At 44.7% G+C, this 25,961-nt stretch overlaps 1 protein-coding gene across 6 annotated transcripts in view; it reads right to left on the reverse strand.

Moving 5' to 3' along the window:
• Positions 1–1,024: 1,024 nt before the first annotated feature.
• The window catches only part of Nbas (NBAS subunit of NRZ tethering complex), a 283,532-nt gene continuing 258,595 nt past the window's right edge, over positions 1,025–25,961 (reverse strand). For 3 of the 6 annotated variants that reach the window (XM_052186094.1, XM_052186093.1, XM_052186089.1), the window contains 4 exons: positions 22,367–22,506; positions 18,298–18,436; positions 13,379–13,507; positions 1,025–1,446 (listed from right to left, as the gene is read on the reverse strand). In XM_052186094.1, coding sequence (XP_052042054.1) covers positions 1,171–1,446; positions 13,379–13,507; positions 18,298–18,436; positions 22,367–22,506 — 684 coding nt within the window. In that variant the 3' untranslated portion in view covers positions 1,025–1,170. Of the gene's footprint in view, positions 1,447–13,378; positions 13,508–18,297; positions 18,440–22,366; positions 22,507–25,961 lie in introns of all 6 variants that reach the window. The other 3 variants (XM_052186091.1, XM_052186092.1, XM_052186088.1) reach the window with 1 other exon arrangement.

The raw sequence follows: 25,961 nt of genomic DNA on the forward strand, positions 1-25,961 counted from the left end.
GGATCAGGATGTGCAAATCATTCCACTCCAGTATGCTACAAGGCATACTGCTGGCTTTGACAGGATATAGAAACTGGCCAAGTACAGTTTCAAAATATGAAGTATCTTATATTTTATTTATGCATTTTAACGTATAAAATAAGTATATTTATATATTATATATTTCTTCATGACATAATATCTATAAAATGTTATCCCGTTCACACACAGATTATACCTATTGCTTATCAGCCATACTCCCTCCACTCCAAAGTATGTCTTGGCGTCAGGGTTGAAGAGCTGTAAGCCAATGGCAGTGGTTTGTTTGTTTCCCACCCCATGACCCAGGACGTGAAGTTTAAGAGAGACTCTCTCGAAAGCCACAGGCAGAGCACTGGGCCACAGGCTCTGTCCTGGACCACAGACCTGGGGAGGAGAAACAAAACCCAGTGGATTATTTGTGAGGGTTCTCATCTCTCACCATAGGCGACATCCCTTCGGAGGCTTTAGAGACATGTGAATGTCTCAGCTTCAATATGCTTATGCTGACAATCATGCTGACTGATTCGCAGCCCCATGTGTTGTTACTGAGCATTTATCTGCATTTTACAAGCAACATTCACAGACTCTAATAGTTAACAGGCAGGAAATTAGTATTCTCAAGCCTTTCCTATGTACCCAATGGAGCTGCGCACACACTCATCCTCACACAATGCTCAATAACTTTGTTAGCCACGTAAATTAACTCTGAGTTTCATGAGTGGTCCCAGATTTGGGGAGGGAGACTACTTAAGGCCCTAAGAACCGTCTGAGCCTCTAACACAGGACCACTCATCCTTCAGGCTATGGCAGGAGGCCAAGCCACTGGATATACCACACTCCCTCACATAGCGTGCCACCATTCCCAGTTTTCTTAAGTATAGCTTCACATTCAGATAACTATGGTCTACTCAGAAAAGCTTAAAAAGGCAAAAAAGAATCAACAGTAATAACAGAGTATGCTAAACCATCAGTATGAGAAAGAAAGTACTCAAAGGGCATCCGGTTGCAGTTTATATATATATATATACACCTTTATTTGCGACTTGTTAGAAATGCTGAGAACAATTAATTGCTACAAATGCTGCTTCGGGCATGGCTTTGGAGTCTGATGCTCTCTCCTGCCAGGAGCAGGGTCATGGGTGGTTGTGCTCACACCCACTGCCTCACTGCACTGAGGGCAGTGCTGAAAGTTCTGAAGACCCGGTGAGTCCCCTGGACAGCCAGGAGGAGTGACCCAGCTTCGACTTCATAGCTGGCCTCCTGCAGGTGTCTAGCCAGTTCCTCTATATTCCAGCGTCCTTGCTGGTTGTTGGCCACAAGGTGATCAACAATATGCGGATAGAAGGGTGTGGAGACACATTTCACCAGCAGCTTGGCATCCACCAGCAGGGAAAGCAGCTCCTGGTCACAATTGGAGTCATTCACCTTCAAGAAATAAGAAAGCCGTGAGTGGGCATTGCATTCTTTCTCCTAGTCCCTGTGCCGTCTACAGGGTTGTCAGGTACGGCCTGCTGGCCTTCCATACCATAAAAATCTGTCTAGCTTATGATGACCTGTGACATGCTCCAAACAGTGAGCGCAAAGAGGACCTGAGCATCTTGGAGGTCAGAGATGGGACAACAGACAGGGCTTCTTTTCAGCCTAAGGAGACAGTACACCAGGCCTGTGTTTGAGCCACACCCAGTGTTTAATGTTGCAGAAGCAGCCTTTCACAGAGCTCCTTTCAGTCGGCAAGATCGGCACATTCATGACTCAGTCTCATTTTAAGAAATTTTGCTTAATGTTGCAGTGAGTCACAGAGCTACAGTCTGGATTTAGGTTAGTCTCAACTTCGAAGTCTGAGCTCCTAACAATCACATTTACCATTCAACTGTCTTCTCATCTATAGTTTTCTAGACCCAGTTCTCTCTGGAATGCAGAGCCACATGAAAAAGCTTTTCATTGCATGAAAGCCTTTCTTCCTAGACTGTGGAGAGTAAGCAGGAGAACATGACAGAACAGTGGGCTGAAGCCGTGGAGGCGCGGGTCTCATCTTGAAGTCTACACGTGGCTCTCCATAGCTTTGCCACTTTGTTTATCCATTTCTCCTTTCCTGGTTTGGATTATCATTCCTTATTGTAAGGAATCAAGTTTATATGGATAGCATATCAGAAGTCACCATTGCCACCGGGCACCATGAGACAGCTGCATGGAAGCTTCTACTTGCTGTCACAACAAGTTTTAAGTGTGGTTGTATGGACCTCAAAAATGATGTGGCATTTCAAAGTCACAATTGATTACTTAGATAACCATTTCACACACTCTATGCAGTATGTTCTTCCTGCCTGATTGTTATGAGGAAGAGGAGGCAGTGAAGAGGACAAACTATCCACTGGCACGAGGACTGAAAGCCAGAAGCGTACTGTAAGGCACTGCTTCCTTCGACGATGCTCCGGGACTGTGCACAAGCACCTAGCACCAGCTCCAGCGGCAGGCACTTCCTTGGTGCCCTTTCCTAAAGCTCTGCAGCCAAGCTCACCGCTCCTCCCTCCAGGCCCCTCCACACCCGATAAGGTCTGTTTATGTTATGCTATAATAACTTGTCTGCCTCTCCTGCTGAAGGGGTTGGAGGGGGATGGGGCGGTCACAAGGGTTTTACAGTTTTTCTGTTTCAGTACCCAGTGCTATCAATATTGGTTGGTTAAGTGGCCAACTGAGCTGATGTCAGGAAACTTTGTCATAGCTTTATTAACTGTACAAGCCCGTGAATCGATCCCGGATCCCCGATCCCCAGGGCTGGGTGCTGCTATCCAGGCACTTCTGCATCCTCAGGATTCTTTCTCTAGCTTCTTATTTCACACACTTGTTTTGAGGCAGAGTCTTTCACATGTAGCTCAAGCTGGCCCCAAAGTGGAACTTGCAGCAATCCTCCTATCTCAGCCTCCTGAGAGCTGGGATTACAGGTATAAGCCATCACATGAGACTTTCATTTCCCAAATTCTTATACATATCCCTTTGACCTAGAAAAATACTTAGTTGCTCTCCATTGGGCTTTGGGCTTATGTTGATTGGGGATGCACAGGCTCTCCTGTATAAGCCTAACTTTTTCAACTAGTGTAAGAGACTGACTAACCTTCTTTTAAGGGCAAGTGCTCCCATCAGCCCTGATAGACCTGTCTCTGTGCCCATAAGCTCTGAATGGTTTCCTATCCCTCTCCATCCATCCCTGCCCAGTGCCCAAGCCTGCTTTTCGCACTTGTCAAGCATGAGCCTTAGCTCCGCAGAGCTCCTGCATCTCCACATGTCCTCAGCCTCCATAGGACTCTGCTGTAGCAGTTCCATCTCACGTAATAGGTGAGCACTGTGTGGGTGCTCCACGGTGGGTCTGTGTGAGCAGCTCTACTCTCATTAGTTTGTGTGTTCTCAGTTCCCGTGAGAACACCAGCACCTCCGACATACAACAGACTCCATGTTGTATGTTTACCAATGTATCTCCCATGCTCAGGGTGTGGCTGGCCGTAGGTCCGTAGCACCCCAAAGTTTGTGAAATAAGATGTGAGTGACTGAATCACCCCATAGGCCATAAGTCTGTTTCACTGTTATCTGTGTCCATGTGCAATCCCATGGCCTCTGGGTTACCTAACTTGCCACTTTTCTGGCTTTCTACCTCATCCTCCAGGAGTACAGCCAGGTTCCTGTCAAACGTTTGATAAAATTCTGGATAAAAAGTTGAGTCCAGGCACTGCTGAGTGAGTTGTCCTGAGTAAGTGTCAAGGCTGGGGAGTCTGGACAGTTCCAGCTACAGGAAGAGACAGTCCCTCTGCCCAAGCTGGTCCCTCTCACTTTCCTTCAGCCTGACATCCAGCACATCTGCTTCTGCAGAGTGGGGCCCAGCCTTTCCGGGAGCTGCCCCAAACCTGACAGGGAGCAGGCAGGAGGAGCAGAAGTGTGTAGCGCACACAGTGTTTGCCACTGGGACGCCCCAGGAAAAGGCAGAGTCAAGATCAAGAGTCAAGGGTTGCCCTGGTCATGAGCAGAGAGTAGGGAAAGGCTCCGGGAAGTTCTGTTCTTGCATTTCAAGACTGAGTGTGAGGCAGTGCTCAGGACTGCTTCACTTCATTTCCTCCTCTGACTTCTGCCTGTCTTCTGCTAGATACAAGGAATGGCTTCAAAATTGTAATTTGCAAAGAAATTACTGGGGAGATAATTATTCTGTGCACATCTGGAACAAAATACAAAATGGAAAAGTAATCAAAAGCTGAGCTTGGTTGCTCAAGTCTGAAATTCCAGTTTCTGTGAGGCAGAAACATCAGATGCTCAATACTAGCCTGGGCTTCACAGTGAGTTCAAGGCCATATTTAAAAGTTGAAAACAAGGGGTGATGAGATGGCTCAGTAGTTAAGAGCACTGGCTGCTCTTCCAGAGGACCTGGGTTCAATACCCAGCACCTACATGGCAGCTCATAACTGTCTGCAACTCCTGTTCCAGGGGATCCAACCTTCACACAGAAATACATACAGGCAAAACACCACTGCATATAAACAAACAAACACACACACAAACACACAAAGGAGGGGTGATGAGATGGCTCAGCATCTCAGCAAGCGATGACTTGCTTCCCAAACCTGATGACCTCAGTTCCATCCCTGGATGACTCCCAAAAGTTGCACTCTGACCTCCCCCGTGTGCTGTGGTGTATGTGTCCTCACACATACTAATAGTAAGAGTGAGCTTTGATCTGATCTGTCCCAACTACTTCCCAGAGAAGGGTGCCAGCCAGAAAGGAGACGAGCGGCCACAGACTTAGCTGGAGCCTTTATGATCCGAGTCCCTTTATCAGTGCTTCCCGGCCAGGCTCTGCCTCGGCTCTGCACAGCCTGCAGCACTGTAGGCCTGGGATACTCATGGGACACTCCATCTGCACTTTGCCAACTTGTCAGGACTCAGATTTGTATCTTTCTCAGTTTTTTCTAAGATTCTAGCTAGAGGTATTAATGATGCTGCCTACCACAGTGGGCAGTTTATATTTCTCTGCATTATATATCTTAACCCCTTCCTTTTCCTGAAATTAGAAAGCAAAAAGGAAATGAAACACTTTGGGGGAAGAAATCAGTCTCCCATCCCTGGATCACAGGAGAGCATGACTGCCTGCACTCTCCTTCCAGAAGCTGGGACATGACAGGCCTTTCATAATACTAAGAATTCTGAGAATGTTTTTATGGTTTGCATACTTAAAATTTTTAATGGCTGCAAAATAGCCTATTGAAAAGACATCACCATTATTTAAGTTCTAGTATAAATATTCAGCCGTTTTAAATTGAGATTATCGAATCACTACAATGAATGCTTTTCATGCACATATTTTCTTTTATTGAATTTTTTATATAGTATAAATTTCTAGGAGATATGATATTGAGTCATTATGAGCTGAACTATGCCGTGTCCCTTTCTCTCTTTCCAAAATTGCAGCAGCCCAACTCTCTACCTGAAGTCTGCAGGTAGGGAGGCAGTGACTAGGTTTAGTTGGAAACCAGGCCTTTCAAGAGGTGAAAAGGCTAAAGGGGTTCTTTGTGTGACATTTGTGCCAAGCCTGGCTTTACTGTTATAGATATTTTGTCTTATGTCAGGTGCTTTAAAATTTAAGTTCTAAGTGTTCTCTCTCTGTCTCTATCTTTCCCTGTCCTCACCCCAAAGGCAGGGTTTCCCAGTACAACCCTGGTTATTCTGGAACTCTCTCTGTAGATTAGGCTGGCCTTCAACTCACAGAGATACACCTGGCTCTGCTTCCCGAGTGCTGGGATTAAAGGTTACACCATCATCACCCAGCTAAATTCTCAAAAAGTTGTTTCTATGTAATTTTCAGACTTTCAAAATACGTCTAATATGAGCCCTAAGTTCTCCAATTGCCTTTGATCTTGGAAATCATATATTGCCTTGGAATGGATGCCTTGGAAAATCATATATTCTTGCTAATGGATTAATTGGTATGATAAGGGCTCAAAAGAAAAACTGTTTTTCTGAATCTCAGTTTGGCTGTCTGATATAAGCATAAGCCAAATCTAGAAGGGTTGGTTGATTTCCCACTAAAGAAATGAATTAGGGTGAGATGCAGTCTGGTGGTACAAACAGGAGCCAGGTCTCTGGGGGTGGAGATAGATCTGAAGCCTGGGTCTGTTGCTAAACGTCTGGGTGGCCTTGCAAGGACACTCCTCTCTGAACTCCACTTTCACATCAGAATATCATTCTGTATGAGGTCTGAGTAATGCAACCTTTCATGCGCCCTGCACAATGCCTTGTGTGTGGTTTAGCTACAGCTATTACAGCAGACAAATAGGAATAAAATTTTTTCTAGAAGGGAAAGCACTAAATATTTACCACATGGTGAAAAGCATGTCCTTCTGTGTGCTCATGTTGTGATCAGTATTTGATACTGCATAAAACTCTACAGATCTTGGGAGAGAAATATATAGGTGTAGACACAGAGTATTTCTATCTTCCAACTATTAAAAAGTTATCTACTTAGTTCGCTTTTCAACAATATGTAATTTTCCTTCTCTGAATTAAAGCCTCTGTTTTATGGATCTACATCAAGCTAAGAGTAATTACAGTAATGAAGTAAACTGCATTCTAGCAGCATAATGTGCATGGGGTTTCATCTCAGTGACTTTAAAGATCATTTAGTAATATTCCACTGTTTACTGTTTAGTTGCCTCTTTTTCACATACACCAATACGTCATAAATTACTTAAAATATTAATGTACAATTGAAGAAAAAGAGTAACACAGATGTATACTTCAAATACAGACACCCACACAAGACCCTGTCTATGCTCTGCTTGCACAGCACACCCTGATTCAGCAGACCCTGGGTTTACTTTGGGCAGAGCAGCAATCACATTGCTTTATGATCTAACAAAGTAGGGAGGGAGAGGACCTTTGAAAAATCCAGCCTGGTCACAGCTGCAGACACACTTGGGTGCTAGACTTTGGGCTCCAGGTCACTGTTGTTTTGGAATCATCCTGTCCTAGAGACACTTAATTTAAACACAGAGTGATAATGATATATTTCCTTTTTATGGGCATCCTGCAAATGTCTTCACTCTTTACACAGCACTGGGTTGAGCACACAGGTGCTCAGTATGTCTACCTACAGCACCCACTGTTACAGCTGCCTACAATGGGCTGTTCAGAACTGGTTGCTCAGAAGTCAAACAGGTTCAAATAAAAGGGAATGATGGCTCTCGGGCATGGGAGGGGCAGCCAGGCCCCTTGAGGTGCTGCTGCAGACTTTCTAACATCAGACAGCTGCACAGGAGAGAACTGGTGATGGTGGGGAAGGAACAGTGCTATGACCTTTGGGCTGACACGAATGTCCACATTTCTGAGCAAAAATAGCTTCACCAAAAGAGGAGGAGGAGCAGGGCCAGCAGCACTGCTTACTCCCAGGGAGGAAGGTGCTTCCTCACGTACTTCCGTCACTGGACCATTCTAATCTAAACTGGCTTGAATCACTTAGAGAATCAACAGCAAAGAAGAGCGCTATAGACAAGGACATGAAGCCCCTCCCCCAATCTGCTTGTGATCACAATACAGCAAGACAAGAAGGAAAGTGTGTGAGCTTGACGTGGGGGTGTAGAGGCAACACTGACAGGCAATCCAGCATGAACGTGACTCGAGCTAGGGAGAAGCTAGGGTACAATGAGGAATGAGAAGAGATAAAGAGGGGTAGGCACCGTGGTTTCAATGGCGCTCGCCAACCACACAGGTCCTTCTGAGCACACTCACGCCCAGGGTGACTGCCCAGTCTTGGCGTCTCAGTGCTAAGATAGAAGCCTCAGATCGGCTGGGCCTGTGAAAGGCTGCCATGGAAGGGTCCCTATGCACTCTGAGCAACTGGGAGGCAGGACTAAGGTCCAGGGGCACAAGACGAAGGGTGCAAGCCTTTTTAGGGATCAACGATGTCACAGTGCCCTGTGGGACGGGAGAGGTCTGTCTCCAGCTGTGCTCAGCCTTGGCCTGGGCAGAAGAACAGCTTAGGAAGAAAATCCAGCTGCAGGGTCAGTAGCAGCTCTGCTCCCAGCCTTCTCAGTGCTACTACTACACACTTCATGGCGACTTCACTGCCTCATTTCTTTGAAGGTAACTTACACAATATATTTTCCTTAGGTACAAACAATGATGATGATAAGGGCAACAAGAAGGCAGCATGACTGAGCATGACTCAGCATGACAGAGCATGACTCAGCATGACAGAGCATGACTCAGCATGACAGAGCATGACTCAGCATGACAGAGCATGACTGAATGTCAGGACTGGCTGCTCACTAGCTCTGTGACTCAGTGACTCCAGGTGCTCACCTGTGAAAGTGGAAGGCACTTCGAGAGGATTAGTAAGCAAAAACGGGCTGCTGAGGAGTTAGGGAACATGTTTATTGCCCTTGGAAGGCCCTTGGTAAGGTCAGAATCATGGTTTATTCTTTACACTCTGAGTCTGGATATGGGCTGGGGACAGAGGGACAGGGGATCAGTAAGAGGGCACAGTGAGGAACGGGAGTCACCAGGCATGTTGAACAGTAAACAAAGACAATTTCAGCTCTCAAGACTAGTAAAATACATCTTTGCTAACTTTGTTGAAATGAGTTTGGAGATTTTGATCTGAACAGAGGAGAAGGTAGACATGAACTTCGACAATGCCAAGGAAGAGCATTGTTGGCAAGGGGCACAGGGTGAGTGAGCTCTCAGTTTCATGGAGACTGATGGAGATGTCACCCAGCAGAGTAGCATGAAGGCCTTTTACATCTACAGCGTCATCCCAGGACAGACTTTCTGCTTCCTGCCTGGAGAGAGGCTTCTGGCCATCTGTATACGGCCATGTGCTAAGCACCAGAGGCATGCCATTCCAGAAGCTAAGAGGGTCATGATGTGGAGGGGAAAGCAGCGGCGTCTCCGCACCAGCACTTAAGTGTCTCCCTGTAACTGCAAGCGGCTGTAAGGCTGTCAGCATCTGATAATGCACAGCAAAATAACCCACACTGCCAGCAGGCCAGTGCGGGCTCCCTCCTCTCAGATCTGCTCACTGTGGGGACCAATTGCTATCTGAGGATACCTTTGCCAGATGTTAATTTTTTTAAAAGTCAACAGGAACTACTATCAACAACCAATAAGGGAAAAACTAAAGTTATTGATGTTAGCCCTTCCTAATGGACAAAAAAAAAAAAAAAAAAAAAGCACCAAAGGGAAAGAACCAGAAAATGCAGTACAGGTTTTCTAGTTTTTACTCAAAAGAACACCGGCCAGGAGACATAGCACAGCCCCGACGTTCTTCCCTGGGCAGTGTATGCCAGGGCCCTTTCCCAGTGGGAGAGCAGTGCCAGGCTGCAGAAATTACATATTCATTTATCTAGTCCTCTTGAAATGACAGATTTGCAGAGATGAAGAGCAGATGAGTGTTGCCGACGCTTCTGCGGCCACAGAGGGCAGAATGATGCCCTTGTCATAGAGACTCCATGGCTTAAGGTTGCAGTTCTCCTCACATTGCCCCAACGCTGCAGACCCAGACACACAGAGGGGAAAACTGGTGAAATATGAAACAAGGTCAGTGGGCCACGGCAGCGTTCACAGTCTGGTCAGTACTGCAGCTGTACCAGGTATTTCCTTGGGAAAACGGGGTGACAAGCATCACTCCTGCAACTGAATGTAACATTAAGTTATCTAAAAACAAAAAACAACAACAACCTTTAGAAGTGATAAAGTCTAGATTTTAGCTTTTTGGAGCATGTAACATGCCTGAGGATATTACGCCTTTGGTGATGTACATGTTAGGGGCACAGGCAGGGTGTCTTAATACATTCATTCTCACCATAGGGTAGAGTCTCATCACAGAATTTCTAAATGTAGGGTCTCCACATAGTGTGTGAACTGAGTAAGCAATTTAGACTTGCTTAAACTGACAGGCACAGCGGGCTGGTCCTAGCCTCTTGGCCCCAGGGACACTGCCCACAGTGTACAGAGCAGCTTTAAGTTCAGTCTTAGCGTGGTGCAACACTTCACAAGCTCAGCGGGCCTTCTTGTGCTATGTAGCTCTCCTTCCTTTTTGGTTTGGATAGTGCGTGAGGGGTGGTGGATAAGCTAATAGTTTGTGGTTCCTGCTCTACTTGCAGTTCTCACACATGCACTGGGACAAAAAATGTTTACAATGAGAGATGTCACTTTACCTGTGAAATCCTGTCCAGGGTACGTAAAAGAACAACACCTATGGACATAACCAGGGTGTGTGACAGAGACAACACTCACCTATAGACCTAACCAGGGTGTGTAACAGAGACAACATTCACCTGTAGACCTAACCAGGGTGTGTGACAGAGACAACATTCACCTGTGGACCTAACCAGGGTGTGTCAGAGAAGATACTCACCTATGGACCTAACCAGGGTGTGTGACAGAGACAACACTCACCTGTGGACCTAACCAGGGTGAGTCAGAGAAGACACTCACCTATGGACCTAACCAGGGTGTGTGACAGAGACAACACTCACCTGTGGACCTAACCAGGGTGTGTCAGAGAACGACACTCACTGTCTTGTTCTCCAAGAGACCCAGGAGACAGGTACTCAGGGAGACTAAGCAGCAACTGAGGCAAGCAGAGGACGGAGAGCACGCGGTCCAATCACAGCCTGGCTTTGTTTAGCTCACTCTCCTTCCTCTTTCCTTGACTTCAAATAAAGTCAGGCTAAAACCACGCCCAACATAATTCTCTGTTCTTATGAGGTGACAGAGCCACAAAGCATTCATGTGAGCAGGGAGACAGGAAGACACCAACAGATTGACCCCTGAGTACTTCAGTCTGGCATCCCACAGCACCTGCCAGGCGACAGTGACAACCGTGGCCACTCCACACTCTCTGCGGGCACCGTTACAGTACTCAAAGATCTGCTGAAAGGCGACAGATTTTTCAACAACTGAAGCCAAATGTAACATTTGATATCTTTGTGATTAATGAAATGTTTTATCAATGATATCTTTATATCTATTTCTTAGCTCTCTTCTGCGGCCAGCACAGACCTCTGGTCTACAACTCTCCTTCTCTCTGATTCCCAGAGACATCTTGTTAATAGAGAGCAGATAGTAGAATTATACAGAAGTGTGCTTGCATCTGTGTATGTGTGTATGTGCATGCACACACACTACTCACATGAAACAAGGATGTCTCTATAGAAGGGTTTGGAGAAGGATCATTCAATGCCAATTTGCTAAAACACAACCCTGAGCTATCTAACTGGAGACTATATATCTTTAAAAGGGAAGAGACCAAAACAACGAGCCTTGTGCATGTCTGGAAACATGTCTGCAATCTGCAAATGTGACTTGAGCACATGTCTTCAAGCCAACAGAGGACAGACTTCAGATGACTGCAGTGGAGTGAGTGGCTGGAGGTGGGGCTCAAACTCCCCAGACCCGGAACCTGAGTGCGAGGACTCTGGGATGCTGGTTCATGAGCCCGAGATGCTGGTTCTCTGGGAAACTGTTTCACTATATGTGTTTGTGTTGTCAGCAACCAACCAGAGCCTGGTTCATGGCAGAGGCTCAGTAAATGCCTATGAAACCACCAAGTATGTTCTGTCTGAGTGAAGGAGGGAGCTACTGTCGTCAGAGAATACTATTCTTTTTTTTTTCTTTTTGCCCTAGTATAATCACTTTACTTTTTATTAGATATCTGCTTTATTTACATTTCAAATTGTATCCCCTTTTCCTCATTACCCCTCCGAAAACCCTCTACCAAATCCCCCTCCCCTTGCTCACCCTCCCCCCAATTCCTGATTGCATTCTCCTATTCTGGTGAATTGAGCCTTCACAGGACCAGGCCTCTCCTCTCATGGATATCTGAAATGGTCATCTTCTGCTACATATGTAGCTGGAGCCATGGGTCCCTCCATGTGTACTCTTTGATTGGTGGTTTAGTCCCTAGGAGCTCTGGAGTTACTGGCTGGTACATATTATTGTTCGTTCTGCTGGGCTGCACACCTCTTCAGCTCTTTGGGCCCTTTCTCTAGCTGCTCCATTGGGGAACCTATGCGCATTCTATTGGTCAACTTTGAGCCATGGGTATTTTGATCCATTTTCCAATAAGGATCAAAGTATCCAGACCTTGGTCTTCCTTCTTCTTGAGCTCCATGTGGTCTCTGAGTTGTATCTTGGGTATTCTGAGCTTCTGGGCTAATATCCACTTATCAAAGAGTGCATACCATGCATGTTCTTTTGTGATTGGGTTACCTCACTCAGGGTGATATTTTCTAGATCCATCCATTTGCCTAAGAATTTCATGAATTAATTGTTTTTAATAGCTGACTAGTACTCCATTGTGTACATATACCACACTATGTTCATAGCAGCCCTATTTATAATAGAGAGAACCTGGAAAGAACCGAGGTATCCCTCAACAGAAGAATGGATGCAAAAAATGTGGTATATATACACAATGGAGTACTATTCAGCCATTAGAAACAATGAATTCATGAAATTCTTAGGCAAATGGATGGAGCTGGAGAACATCATACTAAGTGAGGTAATCCAGACTCAAAAGATCAATCGTGGTATGCACTCACTAATAAGTGGATATTAGCCTAGAAAACTGGAATACCCAAAACATAATCCACACATCAAATGAGGTACAAGAAGAACGGAGGAGTGGCCCTGATTCTGGAAAGACTCATTGTAGCAGTATAAGGCAAAACCAGAACAGGGAAGTGGGAAGGGGTGGGTGGGAGAACAGGGGGAGGGAAGGGGGCTTATGTGACTTTCGGGAAGTGGGGGGGGGGCAGAAAAGGGGAAATCATTTTGAAATGTAAATAAAAAATACATCGAATTAAAAAAATGCATGAAAAAATGGGGGTACAGAGCTAAACAAAGAATTATCAACCAAGGAATACCAGATGGCTGAGAAACACCTAAAAAATGTTCAACATCGACAAGGGAAAGAACCTTGAGATTTCACCTCCCACTAGTCAGAATGGCAAAGATCAAAAACTCAGGGGACAGCAAATGCTGGCAAGGATGTGGAGAAAGAGGAAAACTCCTCCATTGCTGGTGGGATTGCAAGCTGGAACTCTTGAAATCAGTTTGGCAGTTCCTCAGAAAACTGGACATAGCTGAGGACCCAGCTATACCACTCCTGGGCATATACTCAGAAGATATACCAACATATAATAAGGAAACATGCATTACTATGTTCATAGCAGCATTATTTATTATAGTCAGAAGCTGGAAAGAGAATACTATTCTTAAAGTGGCCGAGAATCAACCACGGTTACTGTTGATGAAGATACAAGCACTGTATTCACAGTTAAGAAATGAGAACAGTAGTAAAGGTAAATGGGCATACCTTAGTGACAGCTGAGATTTGCTCCAGGGCCATGGCCTGTAGAGTTTCATCCCCGCTCTCCAGAAGAAGCTTCAGGGATGGGAGCAGGAGGGACTGGTGGAGCAGCAGCAGGCACAGCTCCTTCACAGCCTGAAAGCACATGGGTGAGGTGAGTCCCACTCATGCAAGCACAGTGCAGCCCTGGGCTGAGTCTTGTGGATGTTCCTGTACACACCTCTGCTATCGTGTGTGTGTGTGTGTGTGTGTGTGTGTATGTGCATGTGTGCTATTTTGAATGGTAGCATGTATTCAGTATGTAGATCTGGTGGTTTAATCTATTCTGATTCTCAGAGCCTTGGTTTCCCCTATAAGGAAAATGGGCATCTCTGTCTCTGCTCTGCAATTTTTGCTGTGTCTTGAGAATTAATGTTAATATAAAGGAACAGTGCTGAGCATACAGTAGAGACTTCATAGCAGCTGTTATCAACTATTAATGATGTCAATATCTAGTTCCTATCTACTGAGAGACAAAGGTTATCAGCAAAGACAATATTTTTTAAAAAAGTTTAAAATTCTAGTATTAAGGTAAACAGAATTCTTGATATATGTAAGATATTCCATCATTACGAAAACTATCTGTGGTTCAAAACAATGAACACATGTGGATCTCCCCAGGTATACCTGCATTTTATTCTCAGGTTTTTATTCTACTTGCTGAACTGACAGCTCAGCCCACTGAGCTGACTGCCTCTAGTGTCCTGACTGTAGCTATGACATAAGAACTGAACACTCGACCAAAGAGCAGACATTGAATGCAGACCCACATATTAAAGCAAAGCTATTCTGGAAAAAGAACGAAGGATCACCACCCTGCATGGGGCTGATTGTTCTGTTGTGCTACTCCACACACAGCAGAACAGAACAGAAGAAAATTCAAACACTGGGCATTCTCAGCATCCCTGTGCATCATTTCAAGATGAGATGATGAAAATGACAGACTGAACGAGGCGCTTTCCAAGCTGGGGAGCTGCCTGTCCCCTGAGGAGTGAGATCCAGGCTTCCTGCTTTTGTAACTGTCACGGACTGGGTAGGCAATTAGAGATGCAGGTGCCTTTAAGTCATTTCTGCTCCTGAAAACTCAGTGGTTCACCAAGTCTGATGTCACTGGTATGAGTACACTGGGCTCTTGATGGTTCCCTATGTGGGACAAGTAGACACTGGTTCACACCTCCTGAAGAACAGTGACACACACCAGACAGGCTCCGTGACTGGCCCAGCTTGGCCACCATTCTACATGCCCACTGCACTCTTTACTTCAGACATTACCTTCTGTCCTGTAGTTCTATGTTCACCTTTGCCCCCTTTGAGGGTGAGTGAGGCTTCTTGTATTCCAAAGTTACAAGGTACATACCATACTCAACAGTATTGGCATAAGAGTCTCTCTTAGTACGTATGTCTGCTATTTATTCAATATATTACCAATAATCGACAAAGGACCTCATCATTCCATGATGTTTAGAAATGTTGATTATAGCTCTAAATGACAAATTTTATAAAATAACATAGATAGCATCTAAGAAGACAATAGATAGTTTCCTTTCTATTGCTATGGTAAAACTGCAACCAACAACAACATGAGAAATAGTTTATTTCATTTTAAGGATTAGGGTCTATCCTGAAGGGATGCCAGGGCAGGAACCCACAAACAGGAACTGAAGCAGAGATGGTGAGCGGAGGAGAGTTGTCTACAGCCTTGCTCAGCCTGCTTTCCTATCCTGTTCAGGGGTGGCACCCTCCCAAAAATCATTAATCAAGAATGTGAAAGCGCTTCACACACATGCCTACAGGCAATCTGATGGGGGATTTTCCTTAATTAAGGTTTCTCTTCCAAGAAGCCTCTATCTTGTGAGAAAAAAAAAAAATCTAAGCAGGACAGATGGCACACGACCAAGGCCAGGGCTCTGACAATACAGAAGCGCCAGTTTATTTGATCCCGGAGTACTTTATAGTCTTAGCTATGTTGTTGGCCAAATATTCAGACCTTTCATGCTGAATATTCTCTGGTGCTTACAGTGTAAGAGAAGTGTTACAGGGACTGTCATAAGACCAAGCAGCAGAGAGAACCACAAAAGCACCTCACCTGACAGCTTCATGTTTCAGACAGAACATGACACCACAAGAGAGCTAGGCCTCGAACAGGGACAGACAATCCTGAGTGCAGACAAGCCTCAGCCTGGAGTTTGCTCTCCCTGTGGGCTGTGGTTTATGGTGATGAGCTGGGTGGTAGTCCCTGTAGCCTGATGTTGCCAGTGAAGTCAGACCACTCCATCAGCACTGTTTTTGCATTTATACAACCTGTGGGGACTCAGTGGATCACTGTCAGCAGATGCTTTAGAGCCTGCTGAGGGAGTGTGAGCAGGTGTGTGGTATTCACAAGGGCCGAGGAGCTGACCTCTCGCTCCCCCTGTTCTTGGTCCTGATAAGGGTGAAGACTGTGCTGTCCATGGTGCTATCTGTAGTCTCAGGTTCTCCAGAGCTATTTAAGTCAGCCCTGACTCCTAGGCTGCTGGGCGTGCCTCCACCTGGGGAGCTCAGACCTGAACCGCCCCCCTGCTATGCTTTCTAGGCACTAGTACACACCTTGTCATCTGCTTCAAAGGGGGCATTTTAGCCCCATTAATGAGATGGAGAGGAGGAAGAAGCAGGCTGAAAGGGAGATAGCTTGGATGTCATGGGGGTCTAATTCTCAAAAGCACCTCAGCCATGAGGAAGGATGGCCTCTCCTGGGGGTCCCACCCTGGGCGTAGCCAGGCTGATTCCTGGGTGACTTGCTCCCACACAGTAGCCTGCAGCTTGTGTGGATCTAACTCCTGTTTAGCCTCAGTGAGTCTCGGACTGCTGGGTCAGTTGCAAACAGTAGGAACTTGGAGTTGGAGATCTACTAATGGCATGAACTTGTTCTATGCTTCTTATCCCACGTATCTCCACCCTTGAGGAGACCTCTTAGACTGCATGCATGTGATCCAAGAAGCAGCCACCACAACTTGCAAAACTGTGGGATTCATGACTTATGAAAAGCAGTGATTTCAACTTGCTGGTGATATTTTCCATGTTAAGGAAGCAGATACAATGAGGAACATTCTGGAATCACAAAAAGACACATGGGAATCATTGGGGAAAGAGAAAATAATACGAAACTTTGTAGGGGAGGAGAAATAGGGATAAGGGAAGAAGTGTGTCCACCTCAGTTCCTGCCACAACTGGGCACACACATCATTAGCCATGGGCAGAATAAAAGTGACTGAACGTTGGATAATTTTAGCACCATGGTGAAAGAAATTATTATAGAACTCTGAGATTAAGTTGAGCAACTCTGAAATGTGATGAAATAAATAGATAATTATGTTCTCTCCAAATAACACTTGAGATTTTTTATTGAGCACATTTAACAATAAAACAATGCCTATCAGTTACCAATCTCCTGTAATCAGGACATGCAGGAAGCACTCCTTATACTCATGCCCAAATTCAGGAGAAAAATTGAGCATGTAAAGCCAATGAAGCCACGAGGCAACAGCACACTTTCAGTAAAGATCTTTCACTTTATCAAGTTACACAGAGAAACCATTACAACCTCCTCTGATCAGACTCCTCCTTCCCCAACTCCATGAGAACTCTAGATCTAACTGATGGCGATTAGTAGCATCAGTTCAGCCCCATCGGAGCTGGAGACACAGCTGAAGATGGATCTGCCAGCTAGTTTACACAAGAGCCTAAGCAGAGTCTCTCTGATCAGCCTTCAATTCAACAGAACAGTTAAAGGTCAATTCTGACACCTGGCCCTTATTGGACAATGCTTCATTTTAGTTCATAAGAAGGCAAAGGTGTTTGCATACGCTTCCTTTGGTGCAGATCAGAAACCATGATGCACTCACTCTGTAGTATTGAATCTAGTCCCAGTGAGGTGATCACTCTACCAGGTTCATGTTCTCAGGGCAGTCTGTGGTCCAGCAGATCAGACCATATGTAAGCAAGTAGTGGATTCCAGAGGGCTGTGGTATACAGCTGTGAACACACTCTCCACTGGGTTTTAGGTACTGGCACTTTAAATATGTTATAGAATACCTCTCCAGTGCTTCGAAGACTTCTTTAAACAAGTAAGTCTTTAAAAATTCAATAAAACACTTTCTCAGTCCCAAATTGGGAAAACAATTCCTTATATGTTCATTCATAGTAAGAATAGTTTTTCTGAGCAATCATAATGAGGATTGACAGGATCAGATTTATAATTTTGGTTTCAAGTTATTTCCTATGTGGTAGAAACTCAAAACCAATGATTTAGTTTAATGCCATTACCCAAATTCTTAGATACAAACAGTATACTGTTGAGTAGACATACAAGCAAGCTCCCATAATTAACAGAATATATAAAATGTTTCTATGCTATACATATTACAAATACTTTTATGACACTTAAATTATGGGATCAAATAGAAAGGTCACAATGCAAATGCTTGAGATTCCATTGTATGTTCCAGAGAGTAACTGCTGTGGCTATCCAATTTCCTTACAGAGACACAAAGGAGTATGTGAGGATCAGAGTGGTTGCTTGGTTACCAGTACAACTGGCCAGGTTTAGACAAGTCACAACTGAGCTACTGGGTTCCAAGGATGTCAGCTTGGATTGGCCGTAGCAAAGGCCTTGAGGGAACTGCACTGGTCTCTGCCCTGGGAGTTGTAAAATCTGCTTCAGAGCACTGGCAAAAGAAAGCACCTTCCAAGCACCCTTTCCCTACTGCTTGTTTTCATCTGATCCTTTACACATTCTTGGCCTTTAGCAGAATTGTTTGCTACGTGTTCAAGTAGTTACTACGACTGCCCCCCACAGCGAGCTGTGAGAAGAAGACAACCCCAGGACACCACTCGTGGCATCCACTCACCTCCACGGGCAGCATCTGTGTGGTGTTGTAGAGAGAGCGGCAGATCTTCAACACCTCATCCCCTAGGCCCTGCTTGTTCTCTGCTGTACATTTGGTCAGCATCACGGTCGCCAGTCTCACCCACGGGTTGTTGGCTACACTGCTCCTCAGAGAAAGATGTAAAATACTGGAGGTGACTAAAGCTCTTAGCATTGTGATAAATTAAAAACAAAGATAAAGAGTCCCACTTTGTGAAATAAAGTGCTTTTGGTGGCTTCCACTCAGTGTATATAATGCGATCCTCTAGGCTATCCTGTGTAGGCTACTGTGGCAAGGACAAGCAGCAGGCAACAGTGGGATGGCAGGTGTCCAGAGAGCTCGGACTCTTAAGCTACAGACCCAGTCTCAAATTCTGACCTGATGACAGTGTGGCCAACATTAGAGTCTGTACTTCTCACCCTCTGCTCTGGTGATTTTGAAGAGGAGCCTAGGACCCAGGAACCTGCACTTAGCAAGTAACTGCAGCCCTCGGTAGCCTTAGCAAGGCCACAGGGAAGCACTTCACAAAGACAATGAAGGTCCTATGGTGAGCAGAAAAGGTGTGATAACCAGGAATGGTAGCACACAGGGGACTGAGGGTCACTAGTTCAAGGCCAGCCTGGGTTAGATAACTAGACTCTGTCTTGAACAATAAAACCCCCCAGAGTAAACAGTTCAGGTAAAATCCCACTCTGTAGAACATGAGTCAGGATGCCATCACTGTCACAGTGATAGAAACCTAAGCCACACATCCTTTCCTTCCTAAAAAAAATCTGCTTAGAAAAAACAAAACAAAACAAAACAAAACAAAACAAAAAGACATAGCTCTCCTCGGTGTGCATCAGGAATTCCTAACAGTTCCACCCTGGGGCTCAGGTGAAGAGTGTGTCTCCCAGATGTTTTTAGTGCTCTGAAAGTATTCTAGGATAAATCATTTTCAGGGAAGCTTCCTTCTTCCCATACCAAGATACGGAGACTTCACCGGCCTAGGACAGACTCCCTTGCTGGGTTCTAACAGAGGTCAGTATTGGAGCGCACAGACCTGAGCAGGAGGACAGAGACACATGCTTCCTGCCAGTGAACAAAGCTTCAGATAGGAGATGCGTGCAAAGGGAACCTGGCCACTTCTCCCAGAGGAGAAGGCGAGACCACGTTCAACAGCACAAGGACAGGACAAGAACCTCTTAACTCTACGTGCAGGCTGAAAACTCAGCAGCACAGAGAGGAAACAGCCCAAGTCAGCGATGGCGTCAGTCCTCCTGAGAATTCTGTCTCCCTCACTGGTTAGCCGTGTGTAACCTGAAGTTACTTAACTTTTGAGACTCAATTCTTTCATCTGTATAATTAGGTAACACGATCTGTGCATGTTTATTGTGTGAATGATTGGTAATGTATGTAAATTACACGCTCAATATTGTGAGTGCTTAATAAATGGGAATTATTTGTTCCATATGAATTCTCCAGGTAGCACTGTAAGCTTTGTTTAAAATAAATCAGGCAAGAAATTTCTTTGTGAAATACCAGAACAAAATTATTGTGCTCATACCTTAAATCAGACATGGTTCTGAAGAAAACATTTGGGTCTAGGTACAGGGAAATAGAAAGATAATCCAATATTTCAAACACAATTTAAATTGTCTTCAAAGTGAAATAGTGATCTCTCTCTCATACATAAACACCTTTTAAAACCCATAATTGTATGTGTGTGTGTGTGCGTGTGTGTGTGTGTGTGTGTGTGTGTGTGTGTGTGTTTTCAATTGCCCACAAAAAACACAATCCAAAAAATGAAAACTTCATAAGCAATTGCATAGTGATCCAGTGAATGACACTGAATATTGTCCCTTTTGGCTGGCATTTAGTAGCCATTTCTGTTAACAGACCGATTGTCAAGCGCATCCCAGGGCCTGCACATAACTAACCCATATTGTTCAGTCTCAGCGTCCTCAAACAGGAAGGGTAGTGGAATGCAGCTCACGCACGCCAAAGGGAAGCCATAAAGAGCTACCTTTTAAGTGAACACTGGAAGTTATCACTGTAGGAAATATGCTGACATTGCCAAGACCCACGATATAAACAAATCTCCCATCTGCGGGGCTGCCAGGAACGAGAACGAAATTCAACAGGAGTTCTGTTATTGTACCTTGAACTCCAAAATTACAATGATAGGGGACTAAGGAGATGGCTTAGTGGGTAGCAGGGCTTGGCCTGCAGACAGAAAGTCCTCAACGTATGTGGTCGCATTGCCAGGACCCACACTGGAAACCAGGCATGTGTCTGGAGGCCAGGCATGGGGGCTAGAGAGGTGGGTGCTGAGAGCCAGGCTGGAGCAATGACTTCAGGGTCAGTCTGTCTCAAGCAATAGGGTAGAGAGGGAAGAGAAAACTCAGGTTCTGGCCTCCATTTAGGTATGCACACCTATCTAACTGAATGACACACACACACATACCAATGCCATTCATTTTTTAAACAAAAATTATCAAATATAAAATTTATTACTGGTTCTGTAATTTGGCCAAGAGTTCGTGCATGGGGAGGTCACAGACCCAGAGTGGAACTTGCTGCTGTTACTTTGCTAAATGGCCATCTCGTCAAACTGTCTTTTAAGTATGTGTGCACATATCCATTGACTTAGGTTGTCCCCAGTCTTGGCCAAAAAGAAAGGAGCTTCTTTTTGTGGGCAGCAGCCAATGGCGAGATAACTAGCTGGGGAAAGTGCTGAAAGCAAGGGACTCCATGGCTGCCCTTCAATGAGGTATTTATGCTGACCCAACACCATCAAGGCCCAGAGAGGATTTTGAAGAAGTAGGGGAGTAGGAAATGCTGGCTTCCACAAGGATTACACAAGATCAAGGCAGCTAAAGTCCCAGCATAGGCAGGAAGATGCTCTGCAGGCCCCGCCCTTACTGAGGAGCCCATGACAGTGGAGAGTCCTTGGGGATGAAAACTGTCTTCTTGTTTTTTACTGAAGATATGGCTACTGGTAGATTCCCATGCTGCAGTGGATAGTGCCTCACCCACGAACATATGGGCAGCAATGGACTTGGTGGGTTATCAAAAAAGAAAAAACCCACAAAAGGCATGGCTTTCGGAGGGGGCATATTGGTGAGATATGAGGAAAGGTTGAGGGGAAAATGGGGCATAGATCATATTTTACTATATACATGTATGAGATTCTCAAAAAGAAATAAATTAATTAAAATAATAGAAAGAGAGAAACTCACCACTACAGTATATACCCAAAGAATTCTCTGGCATGCAATAAAGACACATGCTCCACTATGTTCATAGCAGCCTTATTTATAATAGCCAGAAGCTGGAAAGAACCCAGATGCCCCTCAATGGAGGAATGGATACAGAAAATGTGGTATATTTACACAATGGAATACTACTCAGCAATTAGAAACAATGAATTCACAAATTTTTTAGGCAAATGGTTTGATCTGGAAAATATCATCGTAAGTGAGGTAACCCAACAGCAAAAGAATACACATGGAATGCAATCTCTGATAAGTGGATATTAATTAGCCCAGAAGCCCTGAATACCCAAGGCACAAATTGCATAACAAATAACTCCCATGAAAAAGTATGGAGAGGGTCCTGATCCTGGAAAGGCTTGATCTAGCATTGGAGGGGAATATAAGGACAGAGAAAAAAAGGAGGGAGGTGATTAGAGAATGGGTGGAGAGAAGAAGGTTTATGGGACATATGGGGAAGGGGGAACTGGGAAAGAGGAAATCATTTGGAATGTAAACAAAGAATATAGAAAATAAAAATATATAATAAAAAATTAAAAAGAAAAGAAGCGATTAGCAAAGATGCAAACATCAAATCTATGTAAGCAGGACCAGGGAAACAAGAAAATGTGGAGGAGAGCTGCATTCGGTACCGTTCGCTAGTTCAGAGTGCTTGGAACATATTCCTTAATACAAGAGAGTGTCTGAAACCTTGGTATATGTGTGTGCAGTACATGCACATTTACTGGCTCTGCTGAAGACACTACATTTTCAAAACTGACATTCAGACAGAGGATGTCAGTTATCTTAAGACTTACACACATTCACTTTTCATAGGTGGCCAGGCTTGTAAGAGTAAAATCAGGTGCTGAAATTCGACCTCATGGTGACTAGATTCCAGGAGCTCCGTGAACAGAGAGTAACGGTTTTCTTCATTCTCAATGTCAGCTATGTCCACCTGGAAGAAACAACACACATTTGAAACTTGTGGCAATGCTGAACTGGTTCACAGAAGAGTCTGTGTGTGATGGAGAAAAGAACCTTGAAAAACTTTGCAGTTTACTGAATGAAAATAAAATAACATCTAAAACCTAACCAGAACAGAAATTTACTATGGTTTGGGTACTGTTTGTCACCTAAACGTTCTTGGGTGGAGAGTCTGGTTCTTAGAGGAACTTAGAGGTTCCAAGGTCACTGGTGGGATGATCTTCAAAAAGGGCTTGGGATGCAACTCTTCCCATAGACTTGATTAACCATCTTCTCAACTGTTCCCATCGAAATGTAGCTTAGTCAAGAAGGCCCTCACCAGAGCGGAACTGATGCTGGACCATGCCCTTGAGCCTCGGTACCCACAAGTGACATAAACCGCTGCTCATTACAGACTCTGTGTGCCTCAGGCATTTCATTCCAGTGGGGAAAAGCCACACTGACATGCAAACCTTCATGTTCAGCAGTTCTGAGTCTTAATTTCAAACACAGTATCACAAACTGTGGCAAGCTGGAGGGCTGCACAGAGACCTCTACTTGCCTTACCAACACAATGTCTACACAGTGTCACTGCATCTAACATGCCGAAAAGACAGATTGCTTTTACAGTTGAAAGTCAAATTGTTTCAGCATACTTAACATTAAATGAATTTTGGAAGTTTAATTTGTCCAAAATTAACTCCTAATGTTAATCAGAAAGCCATTTGCCCACATGTGCCTAGAAATCCCTCTAATTTGAACCAAAGATTTTATGCAAATTCTCTTGTTACATGATGCTTTGGCTACATGCATCACGTAAATCAAACACAGTATTTATTCCCAGTCTGTTTCTAATATAAGAGAAGCCCTGTCAGTCTCACAGCACCCACCCCTCCCACTGGCTAACCAAAGGACTTCTCTCCTAACCATGGCTGCTGCAAAACAAGTCACACATGCAATATGGCTCTGGGGGACAATGTTAGGTATTTTAAGTTGACAAGTGGTTTTGATATAAAAGCCAGTCAGGTCATCCCCCTTGCTCGGTTCTCTTCACAGGTTCTCAGTGGTGGGGGCACAGACAATCGTAATGGCAAATGCATGCTGACCTGTGTTCACAGACTTCAGATCATCATACCTTGAAAGGATAATGAGAATGGATTTTACTTACACACTAGCTAAATTGGCTGGACTAATGCATGTTTCCAAAACATTTGTTTAATGGCCATGATGGCTCTGCTCTAAGACACTATCTGAGGAGTCGCACCATGAGTTTTGCAGTGTTGCAAATGGTCATACTGACTATGAAATTCAGTAATTACTATGGGTAGCCTGGCTCCCACAGTGAACTGCCAGATCCTCCAACTCCCACCTCTGAGCCTCAGGCCATTCATCTGCAGAATAAATAGCCCTGTAGCACTTTATAGTTTTGAAATAATTTCATGGTACAGCATGTCAGTTGACCCCTACCACAGCTCTGTGTGGGGGACACTCGGGTTAGAAACCTCCTGGAACATACAGACATTGGCTCAACTGTCCTGATAACAGAGCTCTCAAGCGACAGCCAAAAGATAATCTGAGTGGCATGTTCTGACAAGAGGCCCCACCATGGGATAAGTTCAACATTATTTAAGCAAGGTTTCCAGCTGGGAACAGGCAATCGCCTCAGATAGCAGGAAGCACAGATTCAAGGCTTCCAGCTCTCCTCACCCAACCTCAGCACCTTCAGCCGTCTCCAGCCTCTAGGCCTCCTGACGTGTCTTACTCACAATTACACACATTCTGCATCAGCTACTTAGAACTGTTGTGCTTCCTCCAGATACTGAAGGAGCTCAGATCCCTGTTACCTTCCCAGTGAAGGCTCTGATTACCTGCCTGAGATATGAGGCATGCCTACAAACCACATCTTCCTGTTCCTCTTTCCTTCTTAGTATTTAAAACACAAGATGGGTAATACGTACTTTAGTATTTAAACCACAAGACGGGTAATACGTACTTTAGGAATGAATGAACTGAGTGGACACACTTACAAATAAGTGACAATTTATCATTCATAAGACAATTTAGGACCAATAATAATATTAAATTCTCCTGGACTTGCCATAAAGTTTTGGTTGCTTTTATTATTGATGTCAGAAACTGGAGATGGGCAGGTTTGCTGGCATTATGTTCACCATCAGACTTCAGGAAAGCCCCTTGCTCTGGGCCTCATTTTCCTGACTGGAAAAATGGGCGTTAAAATGCCAGAAATCTCAGGTAATGAGGGTCCTGCTTGATGTCTGCACTGGGGAGAGGGGTCAGCCACTGACTGGCCACTTCCTGCTTTGTAACCTGAGTTTCTATGTGAGAGCTTACAGAGCGAGAGTTAGTGCTGAAACGTAAAGGGCGCCTGCAGACCTGCTGCACAACCCAAGAACAGCATCCACACCCATCCCAAGAACGACTGACACATGTCCGCCCTCCACAACAACTGGGTATCTGTTCTGGATGAGTGTTTCTTCAAGTACATCAGGATCAACACTGTATCGAGTAAGCAGAACACAGACAGAGATGGCCTAGTCTAGAAGAAACAGACTTATCAGAGAGAGGAAGAAACACAAACTTAAGAGATGAGTATAGTCCAGGGGATTCCCATATTCCTCCTAGATATTTGCATAACCCACAACATGTAATGAAACAGGAAGATACCATATGAAAATCAAAAGATTTTTAATAAGTTGTCAGAGAAGAGGCAAAGAAGGCAGCACTACTCTCTTGTTAAATGTCTAAGGTCACAGGACGGCAGACCACTGGAATTTGAAATGGTGGAAGTACAGGTGAAATGCTGTAGATGGGAACTGTAAAATTCCCTCACAACTCTGTAACTGACAGTTTTCAAAGAGGAACAGATGCAAACTCAGTGGAACTCCTCTGTGACCTACAAAGGGGATGAAGTGGTGACTCAGGGCTGGAAAGTAAGAACTTTTACTCAACTAAACCCTGGCTGAGAGACTACACAGGGCTGAGCCTCTCTTCCCAAAACTTTGGCAGAGGGAGGCATAATGGCTCCCTTTAAATAGAACTTTGGTTTTCATTTTTTTGGCTCCAGCTTCCCACGTATCAAGAACTGAATCAGCCACCTCCCATAGCAGACCTTAGCCTCTGGCACCAGGATGTGCAATAAGAACCTGAAAAGTAGGAATTACGGGTTTATGATTATTCCCAGCAGCACTGCCTGGTCCCACAGCTGAATTCGTGCAAGCTTTTGTTCTTTCTATAAACTGCAATGCAGTCACTGGAAGAGCAGTGGACTGAGAACTGTTCCCCTCAGCTTTGGTCAAAGCCAAAGGAAATAGTTCCCGTTTATGTATTTTATCTTATTTTTTTTCCTTTAGTGTGGACAGGTAACCAAACCCAGAGCCAGACCCTGATGGCGGGGCTCTAGGAATAAGAAGCAAGCCCTCTTCACAA

This window comes from Apodemus sylvaticus, chromosome 6 (genome assembly GCF_947179515.1).
Source record: "Apodemus sylvaticus chromosome 6, mApoSyl1.1, whole genome shotgun sequence".
NCBI classification, from domain to species: Eukaryota; Metazoa; Chordata; class Mammalia; order Rodentia; family Muridae; genus Apodemus; species Apodemus sylvaticus.